Below are 22,872 nucleotides of genomic sequence, written 5' to 3'. Positions count from 1 at the left end.
TGAGGACAGGGATGAAATTCACATATATGAATATAAACGTATATGAATTGTATGAAAAAAGAGACCAATGTGCAAGCTATCCATTAAAACTGTTGACTGTGTGTGCACTGTACATAAACACTCAAATATTCTAGTTTATGAAAATCTTTAAATCATGATGACGAATCAGCCCACTAAATCAAAAGTTGGAGATAGATATGTATGTAATAGATGATGAATATGAAGACACATAGCCTACATGTGCCACATAAATTATGCACGAGCGCTTCGTGGACAATAATTCTATTTTCCAACGCCTATAACAACTCATCCATGAGATTTCTACACATAACAAGCTTTGAGAAGAGCGGGTGGTATGAGTCTTGTTCTATCTTGAACTACTAACCAAGCCTTAAAGAGATCAAAATTCAATCCCATTCTAAGAAAAGTATAAACGATGACGTTATTTGAATATGTGCCCAAAATCCTTAATGAATAACTTAGGATGAGGAGAAGGCAAATGCTGCCCCAGCTGTTTCCTGTTGAAAATGTCTGTGTAATGTAGATACATGTGAGGGATTTTCTCTCTAAATCCGTCTCCTGTTCGCTAAATCTCACTTCTCCAAAACGAGCCTGCGCAATGGAACAAAGTCGGAATATTGAGATGTGACATTGCCTGCATCTTATCCACTTTCTCACTGTTTTTAATGACTTCAAACAAGTTCATTTTTGCTGGGCTTTGTCGTGCAGAGACCCGTGGGGATGTCTAGCGGTCATTTCTTCCAGTGGCATTTATGTGATGTCTTCAAGGTAACTTTAAATAATTTCCTTTGACACCAAATTGTCACCTTACTTACTCTTTTTTTTTGTTTTGTTTTTGTTGCAAGAACCAAACTGATTTATTTGCAGTATCAAAACACAAATTAATAAAGACCCATGTTTGATTATAGCATATGATTTTAGTTCAGGGATTTAATTAATTAATTAAGGTACAAATCGGTTTTATTATAGACTATTTCAAAATGACTATCAGAACATGTCAGCAGGTAGATGTGCATGCATTTTCTGTGAGTGCACGTTTGACTGTTTTCACATAGACATTCTTTGTAGCCTAGCTATAACATTGACTTTAATTGACTTTACGAAAATAAGGTTATGTTGGCATGTCTGCGTGCATGAGTTAACACACTCGTGTGGATGTTTCAACGCGTTTCCAGCATGAGTTTCGACACGTTTGCGCAGTGCGCGCTGACCGGTGCGGTTTCCATGAATATAAACCACTAATGTTGCTGCATACGTTACTGAACTTTCAAAGTCATTTCTGCTGACTCCGCGTTTGGATACCACATTGGATTGTAGGAAAACAAACAATGAGGAAGGGTTTAAGTCGTCTAAGAAGGCACCCTTTGGGCAGGATGACTATGTGGTAGCGGTTGTGATGTATATGAATCCTGTGTAAATTATCTTTATTATGTAGATTTGTCCCGTTATGCTTCATCTGCTGGGTTTGGCGCGTGAACCGTTTTCCATCTCATGTTTGGATAGGCAAGATCCTTGGCTCTGTGGCTCCTGTCCTGAACGATCGTTTTTGGAGCTGAGAATGAGAGAAACCAAGGGCATCATTGCATTATCTTAAAACCATGCCTACTTAAGAAGATAAACCACTGTTTGTGAACAAACGATTTTAAAGATATCTTATCGCATTGATTGATTTCTGCATTAGTTTTATGCATACCTTTCTCTCTCTGTGACTAATTCCTATGCAATTGTTCTTTATTATGACACCCCAAAAGTTTGATTATCGGGTTGTGAAACATAACTGTCTGATGGCTGCGGGAATATTATCAGTGAAATAGACTACAGACAAGATAATGATGTGTATGTGCTTCGAATCGGGAAAGCACTCTCTCCTCAGGAAGCGGCTCGTGCAGTCACCGCTCCATACATCCTAATATGCTTGTAAGGGTTAATACACTTCAAGGGCCATACGTACGTGAGTCGTGCGTAAATCGTGACCAAAACTCATAGACTGGTATTATTGTAGGCTCTTTGTATTATGATTGTGTGATTGTTTTGGACGTCACGGTTCCATAGACACCTGTTCCTTCACTTATTGTGAACCTATTAGAAAACGTAGCTATATATTTCGCAAATGTATAGTAATCAAAATGACGAGGATGTTGAAATAGGCTGGTGAAGGCATATGAAATCACTGCCATCAAGTTATACTGACACTGGTGAAATAGGATATGGAAGGTGAGACTGACGACATTCTCTGCCTGCCATGCCCTACTAACTGTGCCCTTCTCCCCATTGAACGCAGAGTGCGATGTGCTGTGTCTCCTGTACCCACACCCTCTCACTGCTGCTGTGCGTCCTAACCCTGACTTCGGCGGCAACAGGGGCGGGGCCCGAGACCCTGTGTGGGGCGGAGCTGGTGGACACGCTGCAGTTTGTGTGTGGAGAGAGAGGATTTTATTTCAGTAAGTGCACCTTTTATTTATTCATAAAGTATTGCTGCTGCTCCATTCTCCCAAAGCGCTAATGCCGCAACCTCATAAATTAAACAGTATCAGATCTCTCTCATCTGGCCTTCCCTTTCTAATAACCATTCCCTCTGCCTTTTTCCTCACTCATATTAAACATTTCAGCTGTAGACTTATCAGATTTGAAAGAGTTGATGAGTATAGAAGCCTATGTATATTTAGTCTCTATCCTTGATTGTGATGGACTACTTACTGATTTAGAGGAATGGAATATATAGAATCACATGATGCAATGCCCTTGAAGCAGGAATGAGGTTCTGGGGGTTGCTGAGAGGTAAATGAAGTATAGAATGATGTTAAACAGCTATATGTATATTATGCTCATTGAAACGGCTGCTGGGTCTATGGGGATGGGGTTTTAAGTGGAATTGAGGCTGACTATCTGTAAGAAGGAGGAGGGAAAGACATAAATGTTGCAGTGAACTTTTTTTCCACCAGAAATGGGGAAAGCTACCCAAAGAAAACCATCCGCTAAGAATCCAGGACTTAAATCTCCTATTTTCCATTGGAGGCACAAAGGCCAGAACAACATGCAATATATGGCAGTGCTGAGCTGTGTCAAGGTGTTGCGTTCTCCCTCTCATCAGTAGCCAGTGTTCCTATGACATGGACCCTGATCCTTCCCTCAGGGGACTACTTCCCATTAGAACCAAGGAAAAGGTTCTGAGAAAGGTTGTGGTTTGGCTCATTAGTGCCATATACTGAATGTGGTGCCTTGAGGCTCCCTAGCTGGCATTGAATGAAATCACTGCACATTCAAGTGTCAAGTCTCTCTTTACCACCTCTCCAAGGCTAAACAATTATTGTGCACCATCTTTTTGTATCTCTGACATTGACATATCAATACAGCTCAGAGATGTCAATCATCTTGAAAGAGGCTCTATGCTCCAACTTAATCAGGCTTAATTGAAAGTTCTCCTGAGGTGTTTTTTTGACTAGTTGTGACAGAGTTGGGAATATTTGAGAGACAACAATTCTTCTGGGAACTTGATGAAATATTTAATATGTGTAAATACTTTTGATGAGGTGGGAGACGATCTGGGAGATTTGATGATGTGAGACTGTGAAAGGGGTTTATGTGTTCTCTGAGTGTTTAAGGGATTTCTGAACCATTTTATCAATCAGGCTACTTCACATGGCCTATGGAATATAATCTTGAATTGCCAGAACTTGCTGCATTGCCTTGTATTTGGAATAGAACTGTATCTTCAACAAGATTATTCTATGATGATTAATTGATGAACTGAATAATGGACATAAATAGCAAATCATTCCTATCATGAACTCACAGACCTCAGATAGACCTTATCTGGCTCTGGGAATTCAATCTGTCAAGGTTTGGAACTAGACTGCATACCTCCATGTGACTATATACTGTACTGTGCGATCATTAAGCTGCAAAGTGCCCATCCATCAATGCCTTGTTCTCGTGTTAAAAAAGGTACATTGAGTCGAGGACATTTCAGGCACACTTCATCCTTTCTGGAAAGGAACATTGAGGTATGTACAGCAGGTGGCTCGCTGTGTGGACAGTATGTCTCTCTCTCCTGCTGTCAGATGGAACCACATGTATAACAATGAGTCTTTAAGTGAGATATCTGGGTTATCCATTTTCGTCTCTGTCGTCTCTTGCACTGGGAAGTGTGACAACTCTGTGCGGTCGTCATGTCTGGTCTGCTCCCGACCTGAACTCTTCTCCTCCAGTCTGCTGCACCATGTTGAACTTGGTAGCCACCATAGTGATGATGTGTCCCCAGAGTGTTGCAGCAACACTGGGTTTTCTGCGGGCTGAGTAGCAGGGCCAATCCACCTTACCCACCATGTCACTGCTAAAGTAGCCTCACTTGCATTTCAAGACTTCAGATTTCATTACCTTGACAGAAATGTGAAATACTACTCGGTGGAAAAATATTTTATTGAAACAAAATGTGGTCTAAAGAAGAAAAACTAAATCCACAACCGTAGTCAGTTTTTCCAATTATTAGCCTGACCTAGAAATCCTCAGTTGTCTTAGTAATGCTTTAGCAGGCAAACTCCTCCCAGGTTGAGTGGAGTAGAGTGGATATACAGACATACCGTGAATCTGGTCTTCGTGGGGGTCTTTTGGACAGAATCTGGGTAACCCCAGCTTGCAAATAGGAACACTGGACGACAGGGAAATTGGGAGGAAAATTGGTAGGAACATTCTCTGATCATTGGGGCACTGTAGATTCATTGGAAGACATGAATCAACTCTTCCTGAGCTTTTATTCTAGATCACACCCACTTCCTGTAATGTACTCTGGATGAAGCTGGTTATTCTATTCTGAAGAATTTCCTCTCACCGTCTAAAAGTGAACCCCTATGAAGCACCTACACTCCAGAGCACTAGGATGTGGAAAATTACAACTGACTAAAATGAAAAAGGACTTCTATGGCACACCACCTTTCTCTTAGTAACTCCATAAATACAATGTCATGGCATATACCAAATCTCTAATGTGGATGATGCTGGGAGTATTCGTAAATGTATTAGTGATATACATTTGAATCAGAAGGAACCATGTCAGGGTCAGAGATAAACCTATTCAGAAAAAGGCACAGAGATTCAGCGACACAGGGCAATAGACAAACCAGTCTTGTCCTTATTGTCTCATAATGCCATGTCAGAAGCCACTAGCTCAGAGAGTTGTACATGAGATACATTTATAGTTGAGATGAAAACAAATTCAGATTGGCACTGTGCCATCGCCCTCCCAACAGCATGTAGTTTAAACAGAATGAGCAACAGAGGGGAGTAAATTGCTTTTAAGCAGCCATTGATGAGCCATCCTATCCTTTCTCAGCCTTGTTTGTCTCTCTGTGTCTATTCTATTTGAAGCAGCTGGAGTAGGAGAGTGGAGAACGTGTAAACAGCACATCAGCCTCACTACACACACAGCTAGGCCTTGTCCCGGAGCAGCAGGGGATTATGGGGGATTACAGGATGATCAGGATGCCCCCCTCCCCTCCACCTCCCCACCTCTCTAGTTTTACACACTGGACCTGAACACACACACACTCAGCAGAAGGTACTCAGCACTAAAGAAAGAAAGGCCTCCTGCTTGCACTTTGTGTGCACTTTGTCACTGTGAAAAGGTGTTGTTTTTCCATGGAGTGCTGAAATGAGAATGTTGACCCTCCTCACTAAAGAACTACTCTGCAGAACAAAGAGACATCTCAGGAAAAGGACAGGATGGGGATGTTAGATTTGAGTTCTGTCAGTTTGGAGTCAAGACACAAAGGTTTGAGTTGAAATAAACCTGTTCTATTGGAGATGTTGGCCAGGCTTGACCATAAAGAACTCGTACAGATATTGTGCCCACATTATTATAGTCTACAGTTTCATCTGAGGCCTCTACTTAGGTCTAAAACCGAAACTTAAACCCTTGTAAATGGTTCCTAGACTGTAACTAGCCAGAGCTAGCCAAGCTTGCTATGTCATATCATTTTGAACTGCCTGGCCCATCCAGTTTATCCCGTCCCATGAGACCCTAACTCATTGAGTTAGGATCCTAAATGCTCTTACATACTGGCTTTTAATTGCCTAACAAAAGCAGACAAAACCTCAGTTGAAAATGTGAGGGAAATTTAGCTAGGCTATAAACTCTTTGTGGTACCAGTGATAAAGAGGTAGTTTCCAGGTCTATAGCAGCTTTCGTAGACCCCGACAATCCATAAACTCCCTGACACTCCACAAGCAGTGCGCTGCACCAGTTCCAAGAATTCACTGTTTCTTACTATCCACAGCGAGGCTGTAAAACTCAGATCCTTTCTGTGCCCACTCTGGAGGAGAGCCTTGTCTTTTCAGCCTTACTCGTTTGAGGAATGTGAGCTATGTGCTGCAGTGTCTCCAGCATAGCTTTATCCAAGTAGCAGGGTGGAGCAGTGAGTGGCCTGCCTCTTTGACTTTTGTCTCAGAGGTCATTCAAATATACTGAACAAAAATATAAATGCAACATGTAAAGTTTTGGTCCCATGTTTCATGAACTGTAATAAAAGATCACAGACATTTTCCATAAGCACAAAAACCTTGTTTCTCTCCAATTTTGTGCACACATTTGTTTACATCTGTTAGAGAGCATCACTCTTTGCCAAGATAATCCATCCACCTGACAGGTGTGGCATATCAAGAAGCTGATTAAACAGCATGTTCATTACAAAGGTGCACCTTGTGCTGGGGACAATAAAAGGCCACACTGAAATGTGCAGTTGTCACACAAGACAATGCCAGAGATTTGTTGTCCCTCAGTTTTGAGGGAGCGTGCAATTGGCATGCTGACTGTAGGAATGTCCATCAGAGCTGTTGCCAGATCATTTAATGTTAATTTCTCTACCATAAGCCGCCTAACAACGCCAGCCCAGGACCTTCTTCACCTGCGGGATCGTCTGATACCAGCCACCCAGACAGCTGATGAAACTGAGGAGTATTTCTGTCTGTAATATAGCCATTTTTGGGGGAAAAATGTATTCTTATTGGCCGGCTTATCCCCTCCCAGGCCCACCCATGGCTGCGCCACCTGCCCAGTCATGAAATCCATAGATTAGATCCTAATGAATTTACTTCAATTGAATTGATTTCCTTATATGAACTGTAATTCAGTAAAATCATTGAAATTGTTGCATGTTGCGTTTATATTCTTTACTTTGGAATGTATTCAGACCCCTTGACTTTTTCTACATTTTGTTACATTACAGCCTTATTATAAAATTGATTAAATTGTTTTTTTCCCCTCATCAATCTACACACAATACCCCATAATGACAAAGCAAAAAATGGTTTTTTTTTAGAAATGTTTGCAAATTTATTATAAATTAAAAACTGAAATATGCCATTTACATAAGTAGATATTCAGACCCTTTACTTAGTGCTTTGGTGAAGCACCTTTGGCAGCGATTACAGTCTTGAGTCTTCTTGGGTATGACGCCACAAGCTTGGCACACCTGTATTTGGGGAGTTTCTCCCATTCCTCTCCGCAGATCCTCTCAAGCTCTGTCAGTTTGGATGGGGAGCGTTGCTGCACAGCTATTTTCAGGTCTCCAGAGATGTCAGATTGGGTTCAAGTCCGGGCTCTGGCTGGGCCACTCAAGGACTTCAGAGACTTGTTCAGAAGCCATTCCTACGTTGTCTTGGCTGTGGGCTTAGGGTCGTTGTCCTGTCGGAAGGTGAACCTTCGCCCCAGTCTGAGGTTCTGAGCGCTCTGGAGCAGGTTTTCATTAAGGAACTCTATGTACTTTGCACTGTTTATCTTTGCCTCGATCCTGACTAGTCTCCCAGTCCCAGCTGCTGAAAAACATCCCCACATCATGATGCTGCCACCACCATGCTTCACAGTAGCCATGGTGCCAGGTTTCTTCCAGATTTGACGCTTGGTATTCAGGACAAAGAGTTAAATATTGGTTTCATCAGACCAGAGAATCTTATTTTTTATCGTCTGAGAGTCCTTTAGGTGCCTACAACTCCAAGTGGGCTGTTATGTGCCTTTTACTGAGGAGTGGCTTGTGTCTGGCCACTCTACCATAAAGGCCTGATTGGTGGAGTGCTGCAGAGATGGTTGACCTTCTGGAAGGTTCTCCCATCTCCACAGCGGAACTCTTGAGGTGGCTACAAACTTCTTCCATTTAAGAATGATGGTGGCCACTGTGTTCTTAGGGACCTTCAATGCTGCAGAAATGTTTTGGTGCCCTTCCCCAGATCTGTGCCTTGACACAATCTAGTCTCAGTACTCTACGAACAATACCTTCGACCTCATGGCTTGGTTTTTGCTCTGACATGCACTGTCAACTGTGAGACCTTATATAGACAGGTGTGTGCCTTTCCAAATCATTTCCAATCAATTGAATTTACCACAGGTGGACTCCAATCAAGCTGTAGAAACATCTCAAGGATGATCAATGGAAACAGGATGTACCTGAGCTGAGCTTCATTTTGAGTCTCATAGCAAAGGGTCTGAATACTTATGTAAATAAGGTATTTATGTTTTAAAATTTTTGTACATTTGCAAAATGTTCTAAAAAATGATTTTCGCTTTGTCATTATGGGGTATTGTGTGTAAATTGATGAGGATTTGTATTAATTCAATCCATTTTAGAATAAGGCTGTAACTAACAAAATGTGGAAAAAGGGAAGGGGTCTGAATACTTCACGAATGCACTGAACATAACAAATAAAATCTCATAGCAACTTCAGCATGATCATGAGCACAATAATGGTAGTTAAAGGTACGGTTTATATTCCAACCCATGCCTCTCTGCTGTTGTGGCACTACCATCATGCTGTGGGCGGCAGGTAGCCTAGTGGTTAGGGCGTTGGGCCAGTAACCGAAAGGTTGCTAGTTTGAATCCCCAAGCTGACAAGAATCTGTCGTTCTGCCCCTGAACAAGGCAGTTAACCCACTGTTCCTAGGCCGTCATTGTAAGTAAAAACGTGTTCTTAACTGACTTGCCTAGTTAAATAAAGGTTTTTAAAAAAAAAAATAGACTGCCAAAAGGTCAATGTTGCTTGATGAAAAGATCCCTCTAGCTTGTGTGCATCTCAGACAGGTTTATCTTAAAAGGCTGCCTTGCTCTTCAGCTAAGACATTGTTGACTGACCTGACAAAGATCCCAGTGGGATCAAAACCTTGTCTTGTGTGCATCTTAATAAACCACTGGGGAGCATTACAGAGTTGCAGACATTCCTTCTTTCAAGTCATGATGGAGCCTCTCTCTACGCGGCCAAACAGTTGTTATGCAGCACTTAGTCTCAATCTAATCTATTCAAACTCATTCACCCTACCAAAAGGGGGCACATGGGCCCCCTTCCATCCAATAGATGCATGCAACAACACACAACACCAAAACAAAACTGCACCCTAATCTGTAGTAGTGGGTGTCTGTCTACGACACAGTGACACAAACAAAAGACGTGTAGCCTACCACTAATCTGCCATGCCCTGAATGTCTGTGACCAAACTCCAAAACAATAGCCTTTACCAATCACCACGGATCCTCCTTCTCAAACAGGCTGTTTCTCACACCATCCACCAGGCTGGATGTCCACACCATACGGCAGGCAGGAGAAGGTGGTTTGTCTGAGTTTGTTTACAACAACAGCACACAGGACGCCAACTCTTTGTTCATGGGGGATTACAGTCAGTGATCCCTTGAAACGTGGCACTTAAAACCTTCCAAAACCTATTCCACCTGATTACTGATGCTTTCTGCTTTTTACAAACCAGCTACAGCTGATTCTTCTACATGTTAAAATCTGCATCCAGATGATTTTTCTCTCCTCTCCAGCTGTTTGTTTAGAAGGTTACAGGTTACATTGAGAATAAGAGCGGATGTTCATTTGGAGGGCCTTATTGGGAGGGATTGGAAAACAGGGCCAGCACAGTCGACTCCTGGCTCACAATACAACCTGTCTGATTGAATAATCAGAAGCTTGGCCTCGCAAGATGGTTTCCCTCGTCATGAAAATTCCTTGTTATACGTCAGCAACAATGGTTAAGTGACAATTTATCATGGTTTATTTTGGCTTAATTACAACATGCCATTCAGTAAACGGGGGTTAAAGATGCACTCCGCGATCTTAAGCACAAAAGATTGCATGAATTGGATTTGTAACATATCAAACAAAATGGAGGACATAGTATATAAAAAATATAAAAAATTTATTGTCACATACACTGGATAGGTTCAGTGAAATGTGTTGTTTTAGAGGGTCAGCCATAGTAGCATGGCGCCCCTGAAGCAAATTAGGGTTAAGTGCCCTGCTCAAGGGCACATCGACAGATTTTTTACATTGTCGGCTCAGGTATTCAAAACAGCAACCTTTCAGTTACTGATAAAAATACTCTAACCGCTAGGCTACCTACCGCCCTACACAATGGAATGACGTAGTGCACAAAAAACAGGGACCCGTTTTGGCTCGTGAGCGCCCCTATCAAAACTACTGGCTGAAATTATACGAAAGTTAGAGAGTGCATCTTTAACTGGGCCCAGCTGAGGACACAAAGAAAGATGAAGTTATGAAAGTCCTAAAATAGTCTTCAAACAATGAGACCTGCTACCTTTCATTCTCAAGGTGAAAACTGGTGTATTCCACATGCAGTTCTCATTGTAAAGAGGCTATAACATGGCCTGATTACTTATAGCCTACATTTTGGTGGTCAAATCCTCAAAACAATGATTGACCTTGTTGACCTGGACATATTTCAAGCTCATCATACAGGGGATGTCTGGGGTCTATAACTATAGACCTTGGGTGAGAACTAGCTTAACCCTCGCAAGGCTGCAGGCCCAGACGGCATCCCCAGCCGCGCCCTCAGAGCATGCGCAGACCAGCTGGCCGGTGTGTTTACGGACATATTCAACCAATCCCTATACCAGTCTGCTGTTCCCACATGCTTCAAGAGGGCCACCATTGTTCCTGTTCCCAAGAAAGCTAAGGTAACTGAGCTAAACGACTACCGCCCCGTAGCACTCACATCCGTCATCATGAAGTGCTTTGAGAGACTAGTCAAGGACCATATCACCTCCACCCTACCTGACACCCTTGACCCACTCCAATTTGCTTACCGCCCAAATAGGTCCACAGACGATGCAATCTCAACCACACTGCACACTGCCCTAACCCATCTGGACAAGAGGAATACCTATGTGAGAATGCTGTTCATCGACTACAGCTCGGCATTCAACACCATAGTACCCTCCAAGCTCGTCATCAAGCTCGAGACCCTGGGTCTCGACCCCGCCCTGTGCAACTGGGTACTGGACTTCCTGACGGGCCGCCCCCAGGTGGTGAGGGTAGGCAACAACATCTCCTCCCCGCTGATCCTCAACACTGGGGCCCCACAAGGGTGCGTTCTGAGCCCCCTCCTGTACTCCCTGTTCACCCACGACTGCGTGGCCATGCACGCCTCCAACTCAATCGTCGGGTTTGCGGACGACACGGCAGTGGTGGGCTTGATTACCAACGGCGACGGGACGGCCTGCGGGGAGGAGGTGGGGGCCCTCGGAGTGTGGTGTCAGGAAAGTGACCTCACACTCAACGTCAACAAAACTAAGGAGATGATTGTGGACTTCAGGAAACAGCAGAGGGAACACCCCCCATCCACATCGATGGAACAGTAGTGGAGAGGGTAGCAAGTTTTAAGTTCCTCGGCATACACATCACAGACAAACTGAATTGGTCCACTCACACAGACAGCATCGTGAGGAAGGCGCAGCAGCGCCTCTTCAACCTCAGGAGGCTGAAGAAATTCGGCTTGTCACCAAAAGCACTCACAAACTTCTACAGATGCACAATCGAGAGCATCCTGGCGGGCTGTATCACCGCCTGGTATGGCAACTGCACCGCCCTCAACCGTAAGGCTCTCCAGAGGGTAGTGAGGTCTGCACAACGCATCACCGGGGCAAACTACCTGCCCTCCAGGACACCTACACCACCCGATGCTACAGGAAGGCCATAAAGATCATCAAGGACATCAACCACCCGAGCCACTGCCTGTTCACCCCGCTGTCATCCAGAAGGCGAGGTCAGTACAGGTGCATCAAAGCTGGGACCGAGAGACTGAAAAACAGCTTCTATCTCAAGGCCATCAGACTGTTAAACAGCCACCACCAACATTGAGTGGCTACTGCCAACACACTGTCAATGACACTGACTCTACTCCAGCCACTTTAATCATGGGAATTGATGGGAAATTGTGTAGGTATATCGCTGGCCACTTTGAGCAATGCTACCTTGTGTAGTGTTACTTACCCTACATTGTTCATCTCATATGCATACGTTGATACTGTGCTCTATATCATCGACTGCATCCTTATGTAATACATGTATCGCTAGCCACTTTAACTATGCCACTTGGTTTGCATACTTATCTCATATGTATATACTGTACTCGATATCATCTGCTGTGTCTTGCCTGTGCTGCTCTGTGCCATCACTCATTTATATATCCTTGTGTACATATTCTTTATCCCCTTACACTGTGTATAAGACAGTAGTTTTTTTTTGGAATTGTTAGTTAGATTACTTGCTCGTTATTACTGCATTGTCGGAACTAGAAGCACAAGCATTTCGCTACACTCGCATTAACATCTGCTAACCATGTGTATGTGACAAATAAAATTTGATTTGATTTGATTTCACCTTGCCTGCTGAATCAACTATTCTTGCTGTCCAGTGCAGCAACTTCAACCTTTTAGCCAGTATAGAACCATCTCACCTTCAACCTTTTAGCAAGTATAGAACCCCCCTACCTTCAACCTTTTAGCCAGTATAGAACCATCTCACCTTCAACCTTTTAGCCAGTATAGAACCCTCCTACCTTCAACCTTTTAGCCAGTATAGAACCATCTCACCTTCAACCTTTAAGCCAGTATAGAACCCTCACACCTTCAACCTTTTAGCCAGTATAGAACCATCTCACATTCAACCTTTTAGCCAGTATAAAACCCTCACCTTCAACATTTTAGCCAGTATAGAACCCTCTCATTTTCAACATTTTAGTCAGTATAGAACCCTCACACCTTCAACCTTTAAGCCAGTATAGAACCCTCACACCTTCAACCTTTGAGCCAGTATAGAACCCTCTCACCTTGAACTATCCACAAACACACACTGTATCTCATCATCTGACTTGAGATCAGTGTTTTCTCTCACACAGTACAACTCCCTCCATAATCTTTCTTCACACTGTACCCAGGGTCCTGACTGAGAACTGTGGAGAGATGCATCTGTTTCTGAATTGGAGCTCCTCTCTGTCCAAAACAACATTGTCAAGATAAGGAAGGCATAGAGCAGAAGTTAATGCACTTTGTCAGCACTGGCAGGCTCCCAGGCCAAGAGCTATTAACTCTGAAAGGGAAAGGCATTTCCTCCTTGTAAATGCCATATTACATTATTATTATTTCATTTGGTAACAGGGAAAAGCCTATCAAGGCTATATTGCCCGAGGTGAGCAGGGAATTGTAAATGGAGAGTGGGATATTTTTTTAACGGCCACTGAAAGAAAGTGGGTTTGGAGAGAGGGAGTCGAAAGATGTTGGAATTCAGGTGTCAAAGCAACTCCTAACTTCCTCCTCCCTTCCACTCACATCACTGTACAAGGTGACTTGGGTTCTCAGAGAAGTGCTCAGATTCCGATTCATACTGAAGAGCACCAGACCTCCAAGTGAGCCTCTCTGGCTTTTCACCACTAGAGGCTGGTGAGGGGAGGACAACTCATAATAATGGCTAGAATGGAGTGAATGGACTGATATCGAACACATGGAAACCATGTGTGTGATGTGTTTGATACCATTTCCTTTATTCTCTTCCTGCCATTACTATGACCCCCCCACACAATTTAGGTGTCAACAACTGTCTGTCTTTTGCATGTATGGGAACTATGGGTCTAGTCATGGTTCAGGAAAGCCATATATATTGTTAGTAAACAACAGCATGGCTGCATTGTAACAGCATCCGCAGTATCCAGAGTCCAACTGGCTCTGAGATTGTCAGCAATAAAGGGCTGCTGGGTTGCCAGGTGAAAATGTGAATGAAACGACCAACCCGTACGCCAGAGGGTGTGACTTAGGCCTGGGCCTACTTTCTCTACAGGCGGATTGGGCCCCGAGGGGTTGAGGTTTGGCCTAATGGGTCTAACATGTCCGAATGTGATATTCTCAATGTTACGGTGACCGTGACCTTTTTTTTTACTGCCTCACGGCTGCCAAAAAGGGTCTGCACAGTGCAATGGGATACCCTGTAAATTTTGCAGTGAAGAAATCAATGTCATTAACACTGTCCATATATCAGAATAATCAAGTCCACAACCATGCCGTTAGCACTCAGCTATTACAGGGCCCAGGTCCTGGCGCACAGCCACAAATGATTACAGCTTTTTGGATTAATTCAGCTCACAGATATAAAACCTTCCAGGACATCTGCACTAAAGAAGTTGGTCCATATCCAAGACTGTAATGGGTTATGTTGTATATGATTCCATTGGCTCTTTTAAAGCACCTGTGGTTGACTTAACATACCCGTGACACAACACTTAACATGCCTATGACCTCTACTTTTACCTCAACGTTTAACTTCGACCTATAACATGAAGACAAACATACACGGAGGTCCAAAAATTATAATCCTAAGCAACAAGCTGTCTTCAGTTCTCTTTTTTATTTACTTACAGAACAAACTGGAATGACAGCTATCCTTGCTCTTTACATGTTCTTTACATGCTCTCTACATGCTCTCTACATGCTCTGTACATGCTCTCTACATGCTCTTTACATGCTCTCTACATGCTCTCTACATGCTCTGTACATGCTCTCTACATGCTCTTTACATGCTCTCTACATGCTCTCTACATGCTCTCTACATGCTCTGTACATGCTCTGTACATGCTCTGTACATGCTCTGTACATGCTCTCTACATGCTCTGTACATGCTCTGTACATGCTCTCTACATGCTCTGTACATGTTCTCTACATGCTATTTACGTCTTCACATGTAGTAACACAAAATCTTATTCCTTTCCGTCCCTCAGGTAAACCAACGGGCTATGGCCCCAGTTCACGACGGTCACATAACCGTGGTATTGTGGACGAGTGCTGCTTCCAGAGTTGCGAGCTGAGGCGGCTCGAAATGTACTGTGCCCCTGTCAAGTCTGGCAAGGCAGCTCGCTCTGTGCGCGCACAGCGCCACACAGACATGCCAAGAACACCTAAGGTTAGTACTGCAGTGCAAAACGTGGACAGAGGCACAGAGCGTAGGACAGCACAGCACCCAGACAAGACAAAAACCAAGAAGGTGAGCACAGCACCAAACAGATATACATTGTAAGAGGATGCACAGTTGACATCATCGAAACAGAATGGACATAGATATAGAACATTGTAGTGGGTCTTCCAGTATATTTGATTTTTAGATCATACAGTGCATTCAGACCACTTGACTTCTTCTACATTTTGTTATATTACAGCCTTATTATAAAATTAATTTAATTGTTTTCTCTCATTAATCTACACACAATACCCCATAATGAAATACAAAACTAAAATATCCCATTTACATAAGTATTCAGACCCTTTACTCAGTACTTTGTTGAAGCACATTTGGCAGCGATTACTGCCTCGTGTCTTCTTGGGTATGATGCTACAAGCTTGGCACATCTGTATTTGGGGAGTTTCTCCCATTCCTCTCAGCAGGTCCTCTCAAGCTCTGGTTGGATGGGGAGCATTGCTGCACAGTTATTTTCAGGTCTCTTCAGAGATGTTTGATCGGGTTCAAGTCTGGGCTCTGGCTGTGCCACTCAATGACATTCAGAGACTTGTCCCAAAGCCACTCCTGCTTTGTATTGGCTATGTGCTAAGGATCATTGTCCTGTTGGAAGATGAACCTTCGCCCCAGTCTGAAGTCCTGAGCTCTCTGGAGCAGGTTTTCATCAAGGATCTCTCTGTACTTTGTTCCGTTCATCTTTGCCTCGATCCTGACTAGTCTCCCAGTCCATGTCGCTGAAAAACATCCCCGCAGCATGATGCTGCCACCACCATACTTCACCGTATGGAGTATGATACTTCACCGTACGGCCCTTCTCCCCTATTACTATTTGGCCGGGCAACCAGCTCTAATAAGAGTCTTCCTGGTTCCAAACTTCTTCCATTTAAGAATGATGGAGGCCACTGTGTTATTTTTAAATGATCTTATTTAACCTTTGTTTAACTAAGCAAGTCAGTTAAAAACAAATACTTATTTTACAATGACGGCCTACCCTAGCCAAACCCTCCCCTAACCCGGACGATGCTGGGCCAATTGTGCGCCGCCCTATGTGACTCTTGATCACGGTCGGTTGTGATACAGCCAGGGACCAAACCAGGGTCTGTAGTGACTCCTCTAGCACTGAGATGCAGTGCCTTAGACCGCTTTGCCACTCGGGAGTATTGAAGGTTCTTGGGGACCTTCAATGCTACAGACATTTTTTGGTACCCTTCCCCAGATCTGTGCCTCAACACAACCCTGTCTCGGAGCTCTATGGACAATTCCTTTGACCTCATGGCTTGGTTTTTGTTCTGACATGCACTGTCAACTGTGTGACCTTATATAGACAGGTGTGTGCCTTTCCAAATCATGTCCAATCAATTGAATTTACCACAGGTGGACTCCAATCTAGTTATACAAACATCTCAAGGATGATCAATGGAACCATGATGCACCTGAGCTCAATTTTGAGTCTCATAGCAAAGGGTCTGAATATTTATGTAAATAACGTACTTCTGTTTTTAATTTTGGATACATTCGCAAACATTTCTAAAAGCCTGTTTTTGCTTTGGCATTATGGGGTATTGTGTGTAGATTGTGGAGAACATTTTTTTATTTAATCCATTTTAGAATAAGATTGTAACGTAACAAAATGTGGAAAAAGTCAAGGTGTTTGAATGCTTTTCGAAGACACTATGTGTCAGGCTTTTTCCAGAGCATGCACTCCAAGTTAAGATGTTAAGGCTATGGCTTGCTGATGAGGACAGAAAATACCTGTAACTGACTTTTACCCCTTAGAGAGTGGCTAACTATTCCATTGGGACAATAAATTACCACAGTGGAAAACACATGTCTCATATCTCAACGGTTTTATTATTTTTCCTGACAGAAACCTTTATCTGGGCATAGTCACACATCTTGCAAGGTAGGCTGTTTGTCCTTCACTACTGCAGTGGTACTTTCCTACTATAACTACACAGAACAAAAATATAAACGCAACATGCAACAATTTCTAAGACTTTACTCAATTCATATAACGAAATAAGTCAATTGAAATAAATAAATTAGGCCCTAATCTATGGATATCATATGACTGGGAATACAGATATCCTAAAGAAAAGGTAGGGGTGTGGATCAGAAAACCAGTCAGTATCTGGTGTGACCAAGATTTGCCTCATGCAGCGCGACACATCTCCTTCGAATAGAGTTGTTCATGCTTGTGATTGTGGCCTGTGGAATGTTGTCCCACTCCTCTTCAATGGCTGTGCGAAGTTGCTGGATATTGTCGGGAACTGGAACATGCTGTGGTACACGTCAATCCAGAGCATCCCAAACTTCTCAATGGGTGACATGTCTTATGAGTATGCAGGCCATGGAAAAACTGGGACATTTCAGCTTCCAGGAATTGTGTACAGATCCTTGCATCATGGGGCCATAGATTATCATGCTGAAACATGAGGTCATGGCGGTAGATGAATGGCACATAACAACGTTGACATCAGCGCAAACAGCTCACCCACACTTTTGCCCAGTACAGTTGAAACCGGGATTAATCCGTGAAGAGCACACTTTTCCAGCCAATGGCCATCACTGGTGACAATTTTACCACTGAGGTCGGTTACGATGCCAAACTGCAGTCAGGTCAAGACCCTGGTGAGGACGAAGAGCAAGCAGAGGAGCTTCACTGAAACGGTTTCTGATAGTTGTGCAGAAATTCTTCGGTTGTGCAAACCCACAGTTTCATCAGCTGTCCGGGTGGCCGCAGGTGAAGCAGCCAGATATGGATGTCCTGGGCTTGCATGGTTACACGTGGTCTGCGGTTGTGAGGCCGGTTGGACATACTGCCAAATTTTCTAAAGAGGAATAATTTGAGAAATGAACATTCAACTCTCTGCCAACAGCTATGGTGAACATTCCTGCAGTCAGCATGCCAATTGCATGCTCCCTCAAAACTTGCAACATCTGTAGCATTGTGTTGTGTGACAAAACTGCACATTTTAGAGTTGCCTTTTATTGTCCCCAGCACAAGGTGTACCTGTGTAATGAACATGCTGTTTAATCAGCTTATTGATATGCCACACCTGTCAGTTGGATGGATTATCTTGGCAAAGGAGAAATGATCACTGACATGGGTGTAAACAAATTTGTGGACCAAATTTGAGAGAAATAAGCTTTTTGTGCATATGGAAAATGTCTGGGATCTTTTATTTCAGCTCATGACCAACACATACATGTTGTGTTTATATTTTTGTTCAGTGTGGAATATAGCATGCTATGATTGGTACCATGACTACCATCATATGTGATGCATACTTGTCTTTGTTATAAGTAGCTGTTTATACCTTCGTTTAGTAGATACACAGTAAATTACACCTTGGCCAGGTTACAACAGAATACAGTCAGCATATATTGACTTCTTTGTGAGAGGGAAGGAAATACAAGCACAGAATTTAATTAGTAATCAATCCCAGTCCAAATGAAGTAGTCAACCCAACCAGAAGAAACTTTTCTTTCCTCTCCCTTAGATTCCCAATTCCACCTGTGTGTCCATGTTGTCCTTTTAAGCTTGGACTTGGTGCATTTTACAACTCTCCTCAAAAAAAGAAAGCCATTAGCGAAGAGGCGGAGGACTAAGTGGTTTTTGTGGTAGACCCATGGGCACTCTCTCTCCCAGACAGATTCTACTTTCATACTGTACATTTTGTGCTGAAACCCTGGTCCTCAGATTGCAACAGATTTGTGGCATGCTAGTTACAGAGGGTAACGGCATGCATATAATCACATTGATTTATTCATGTGCAGAGGGACAGTGTGTTGAATGTCAGTGCCGCTCTGGTGGCTTGTGGTTTGAATATGACCTATCAGCTCTGGTAGGGAGGATACTCGATACTGTACTGTTTGTGGCTCTTTCACTATAGCAAAAGGTTATGAAATCATCACCCATTAATTGTACAGCTGTGTTGTTCTAGGCACAGGCACTGGGTTTTGACCCAAAGCTGTTTTTCTCCCACTCTCCTAATCCACTTATCTAATGTTTCTCCTCCTAAAAATCTGTTCCCCCTCCACCCTTTTCAGGAGGTACATCAGAAGAACTCAAGTCGAGGAAACACAGGGGGAAGAAACTACCGAATGTAGAAGACAGAATCTAACGGACAGGCTGACACGGATGAGAGAAGGGTGGGCCCATACCTGGTGCCCCTGTGGAATGATTCACTGTAAAACAACAAAAGGTGGATAATGGTACAATGCTAATGGTAATAAGCTTTGTGTGTAATGTCTCTAGCTGAGAGGTGAAGTGCTGGGGTTAAATGAGAGGTATTTTTATTATTTTATACACTGCACCATTTCATATTGGAAGGAATTATATTCCATGTCAAACCAATGTAACAGACTAGTTTAGCTGCTTACACATCAAAGAGCTTCTTCTTCTTATACCTCCATGTGTGAGCTGAGCTATAGTGTCCCTGGTGGCCTCTGATAGGCTCTGTGCTACATACAGCCAATAGGAGGGCAGCCAGCAGTTTTATCTGTCTGTCTATGGGAGCCAATGGTCCATCCTCTTTACCTGAACTCTGAAAGAGTTCAAGCTTTACACTGAGAGGTTGGGCCACGCAAAGTAGTCGGGCTATTGGATAAGTAATCCCCCCATTCTCATCTAACAACCACTGCTTTGATAATATATTAGAACCTCAATAAGAATGTTATTTCAGCGTCAGTCAGTTCTGGCCAAAAGATGATTTCACAGTTGTCACGTGTTTCATTAAGGCTATTTATTTACTATTGTCTACTTCAACAGACAGTAAGCGTATTACATGCAACCATACCATAAGAACCTGGCTTTGAGGCAACGACATGACCAGAGACCTATTCTGATGACACAATCATCTTGTACTGCTAAGCCATTCTAGTGAAACTGACAGTAATATTACATTCTGTACTGTAAACAGAACATTTTGAGGAGATTCAATGTAAATTTAATTTGTAAAGACTCACCGTAGATTCTCTGGGTCTAATATCTGGTCTGATTAAAAATGGATTCTAATGCAGAGGACAGGACAGAGGGGCGCTAAAAATAGCCAGCTACAGGAAGACGATTAATGATTGATTTCACTGCATTCTTTTATTTTGTCAGCTTAGGGAGGGACCTTTGCTTCTTCTGTATGAACATGGACTGCATGGATTTTTCATTAAAAAAAGCGATAAAATGAACAGCAACACATACAGTTCACTCAAGTGAATGATATGCAACTCAAATACTGTTAGAAACACAGAAACACACACCTACAAACAGGGCTGCAGTTTAAAAATGCTGTGCACACACACAAACACAGTCTGTTTTGTGGCTAAGCCACTCAGAGCTCTGCTACTGTGAGCAAGGTTCACACACTGGTTCCATCAGACCACGTTCTGAGAATTCCTGTGTTTGCGTCAGGATTACAGAGAGTAATGGCTGTTTGCACAATCTGGATGCCTGACAGTCTTACTGTACCATTTCAGCAACCTGACAACCCGTCACATCTCTTCCTCCTCTGTGTGTATAATCAACCAATACTCCCATTTATGTTATCCTATGCATTCTTCTACTATTATTGTACATGATGGTATCATATAGCAAAACCGTATTAAGAAAATCCTATCCACTGTATAATGGTGCTATTTTGTAGTTTGTTACTTGCAGCGGTGGGCTAAAACAGGAAGAGAAAGAGAGATGGCAAAGCTTATCGTTGGAGGTCGTCCCTTTTGCACAGCCTTGTGGCCACCATTTTATTAATAGTGTTTTTATTTGTATGCGATTTCAATAAGGTAGTAGTATAAGCGAGCAAATGTCTTTGTGTGAAATCTGTGAATGCATGAAAAAAAAGTATCATATTGTGGTCCCAAGAAGGCAAAACGCTATTTTTTCTACTGTTTTTAAATTATTGTTACTCAATATAGATCCCTATGCCAAATAACTTGACAAAAAGCACTGTGAACTGTGATCCTTCAATAATATTAAGGTGTTAAAAGTCATAGTGCACTTTTGTTTGTCCTGAACTAAATGTATGTAAACGCACCACATTGATGATCAGAAAGCCAAGGCATTGATGCTTACGAATATGTATGATTAAGGTTGAACGATTTGTTTTGTAAAACCATGTGCCCATGTGTTAAAGAGCTTAAGTGACACAGCGAATCAGATCTGGTTCTCAGCTCCCCACAAATTAAGACATGTTTAATTTATTACAACCTTTTACAATTTTGGGCTGTTGATGCATTCGGACATCAATAAAAATGGGATTAGAAATTATCCAAAAAAAGTATTAAAATGACAGTCTGACCTAAAGTATTAATGTGGTACTTATATCCTTACATCTATCAGCAACCCACAGCTGTAATCATCAACACATACAATACAATGTAGTTGTTGTGTAGTGGTTAAGATTAGGCCTCCATCTTGTCCATTCACATATAGCTACGGACGATATTGCCAGGTGAATTGAAAGCCAGGATGACCTCTATGGCCGCATCCCATTTGACCCTCCGTGAGATGCATGTATGTGGTTTTAAAACCTATTATCAGCACGATTGTCCTTCAGTGCCATATCACCAGACTGATACCAAAGATCTCAGCTAAATTAAGACACAATCTAATTCAACTTGCATTGTCAGCTTTGTATTTAATGAAATACAGTTTAGGTAAACTGACAACTGTCAATCATAAGCTATCACATTTGATCGATGTCTCCATCCATCTGATCAGCTATGCTAATGCTGCTTGAGTAATACAAGTGTAGGTTTCATTCATTCCCTGAAGCATACGCTGGTCAGACTGACCCCAGTTCAGTTCTACACTCTTAGGCTTTGGCTGTCCCCACAGGAGAACCCTTTTTGGTTCCAGGTAGAACCCTCTGTGAAAAGTTTTTTTTTGTGGAAACAAAAGGGTTCTACCTAGAACCAAAAAGGGTTCTTCATTGGGTTAACATATGGAGACAGCCGGAGAACTCTTTTCGGTTCTAGATAGCACTTCTTTTTCTAAGAGTGTAGTTCTCCCTGAAACAAAGCTGAAGATGGAAGTTTACCATGTGGGATTTTGTGGGACTGTCAATATGCAGGCATAAAGGATAATAATGGTGGCCTCTTGAGGGGCAGCAACAGAGGAAAGCTATGAGCATGATAGAATCTAGATTTTTAATCCAGTTATCTGACTCCCAAAACACTATTTTGACTGATTCTTTGTCACCATTTATCTCACAATTAGCAGATACAATGTCACAAACAGGAATGAAAACTGTATTTTGAATTACATATAGGAACTTGACTCTATCAAGCGCTCTAGAATAGGAAAACATTTGAATTGATTGCCATGGGATTCCAAAGCTCACCATCATCTAAGAAACTGTTTAATTACAGCGCTGTTATTTCTGGTGCTCGATTGCCTTCTGTAGAAAATGTTTAAATACTGACAGATTGTTCACCATTCCTGCTGAATAAACCACTTGTCAACATTATGACAACGTCTGAGCACTTATTTCATATCATTTGTCATGCTCGTGTCAGAATGTTCTGCAGGCACGTTTGAGAAACCTTTGAATACCCTCCATTAATAAAATAACA

General features: G+C 42.6%; 1 protein-coding gene across 4 annotated transcripts; it reads left to right on the top strand.

Moving 5' to 3' along the window:
• The first annotated feature begins 429 nt into the window (after positions 1-429).
• On the top strand, positions 430-22,766 carry LOC112214206 (insulin-like growth factor I). 4 transcript variants are annotated; one of them, XM_024372797.2, is made up of 5 exons: positions 430-789; positions 2,303-2,462; positions 15,068-15,249; positions 17,168-17,203; positions 19,354-22,766. In XM_024372797.2, exons 1-5 carry the CDS (start codon positions 742-744, stop codon positions 19,411-19,413), a joined length of 486 nt encoding a protein of 161 aa, XP_024228565.1. In that variant the 5' UTR covers positions 430-741; the 3' UTR covers positions 19,414-22,766. The 4 variants fall into 4 exon arrangements, with proteins under 4 accessions (XP_024228565.1, XP_024228563.1, XP_024228566.1 ...); XM_024372795.2 differs by having other exon boundaries at positions 434-789; positions 15,068-15,330; XM_024372798.2 differs by lacking the exon at positions 17,168-17,203 and having other exon boundaries at positions 436-789.
• The last annotated feature ends 106 nt before the right edge of the window (positions 22,767-22,872 follow it).

Source organism: Oncorhynchus tshawytscha, linkage group LG15, assembly GCF_018296145.1.
Source record: "Oncorhynchus tshawytscha isolate Ot180627B linkage group LG15, Otsh_v2.0, whole genome shotgun sequence".
NCBI lineage: Eukaryota > Metazoa > Chordata > Actinopteri > Salmoniformes > Salmonidae > Oncorhynchus > Oncorhynchus tshawytscha.
The sequence above is the reverse complement of the archived record's forward strand: the minus strand, read 5'-3'. Positions and strand labels throughout refer to the sequence as shown.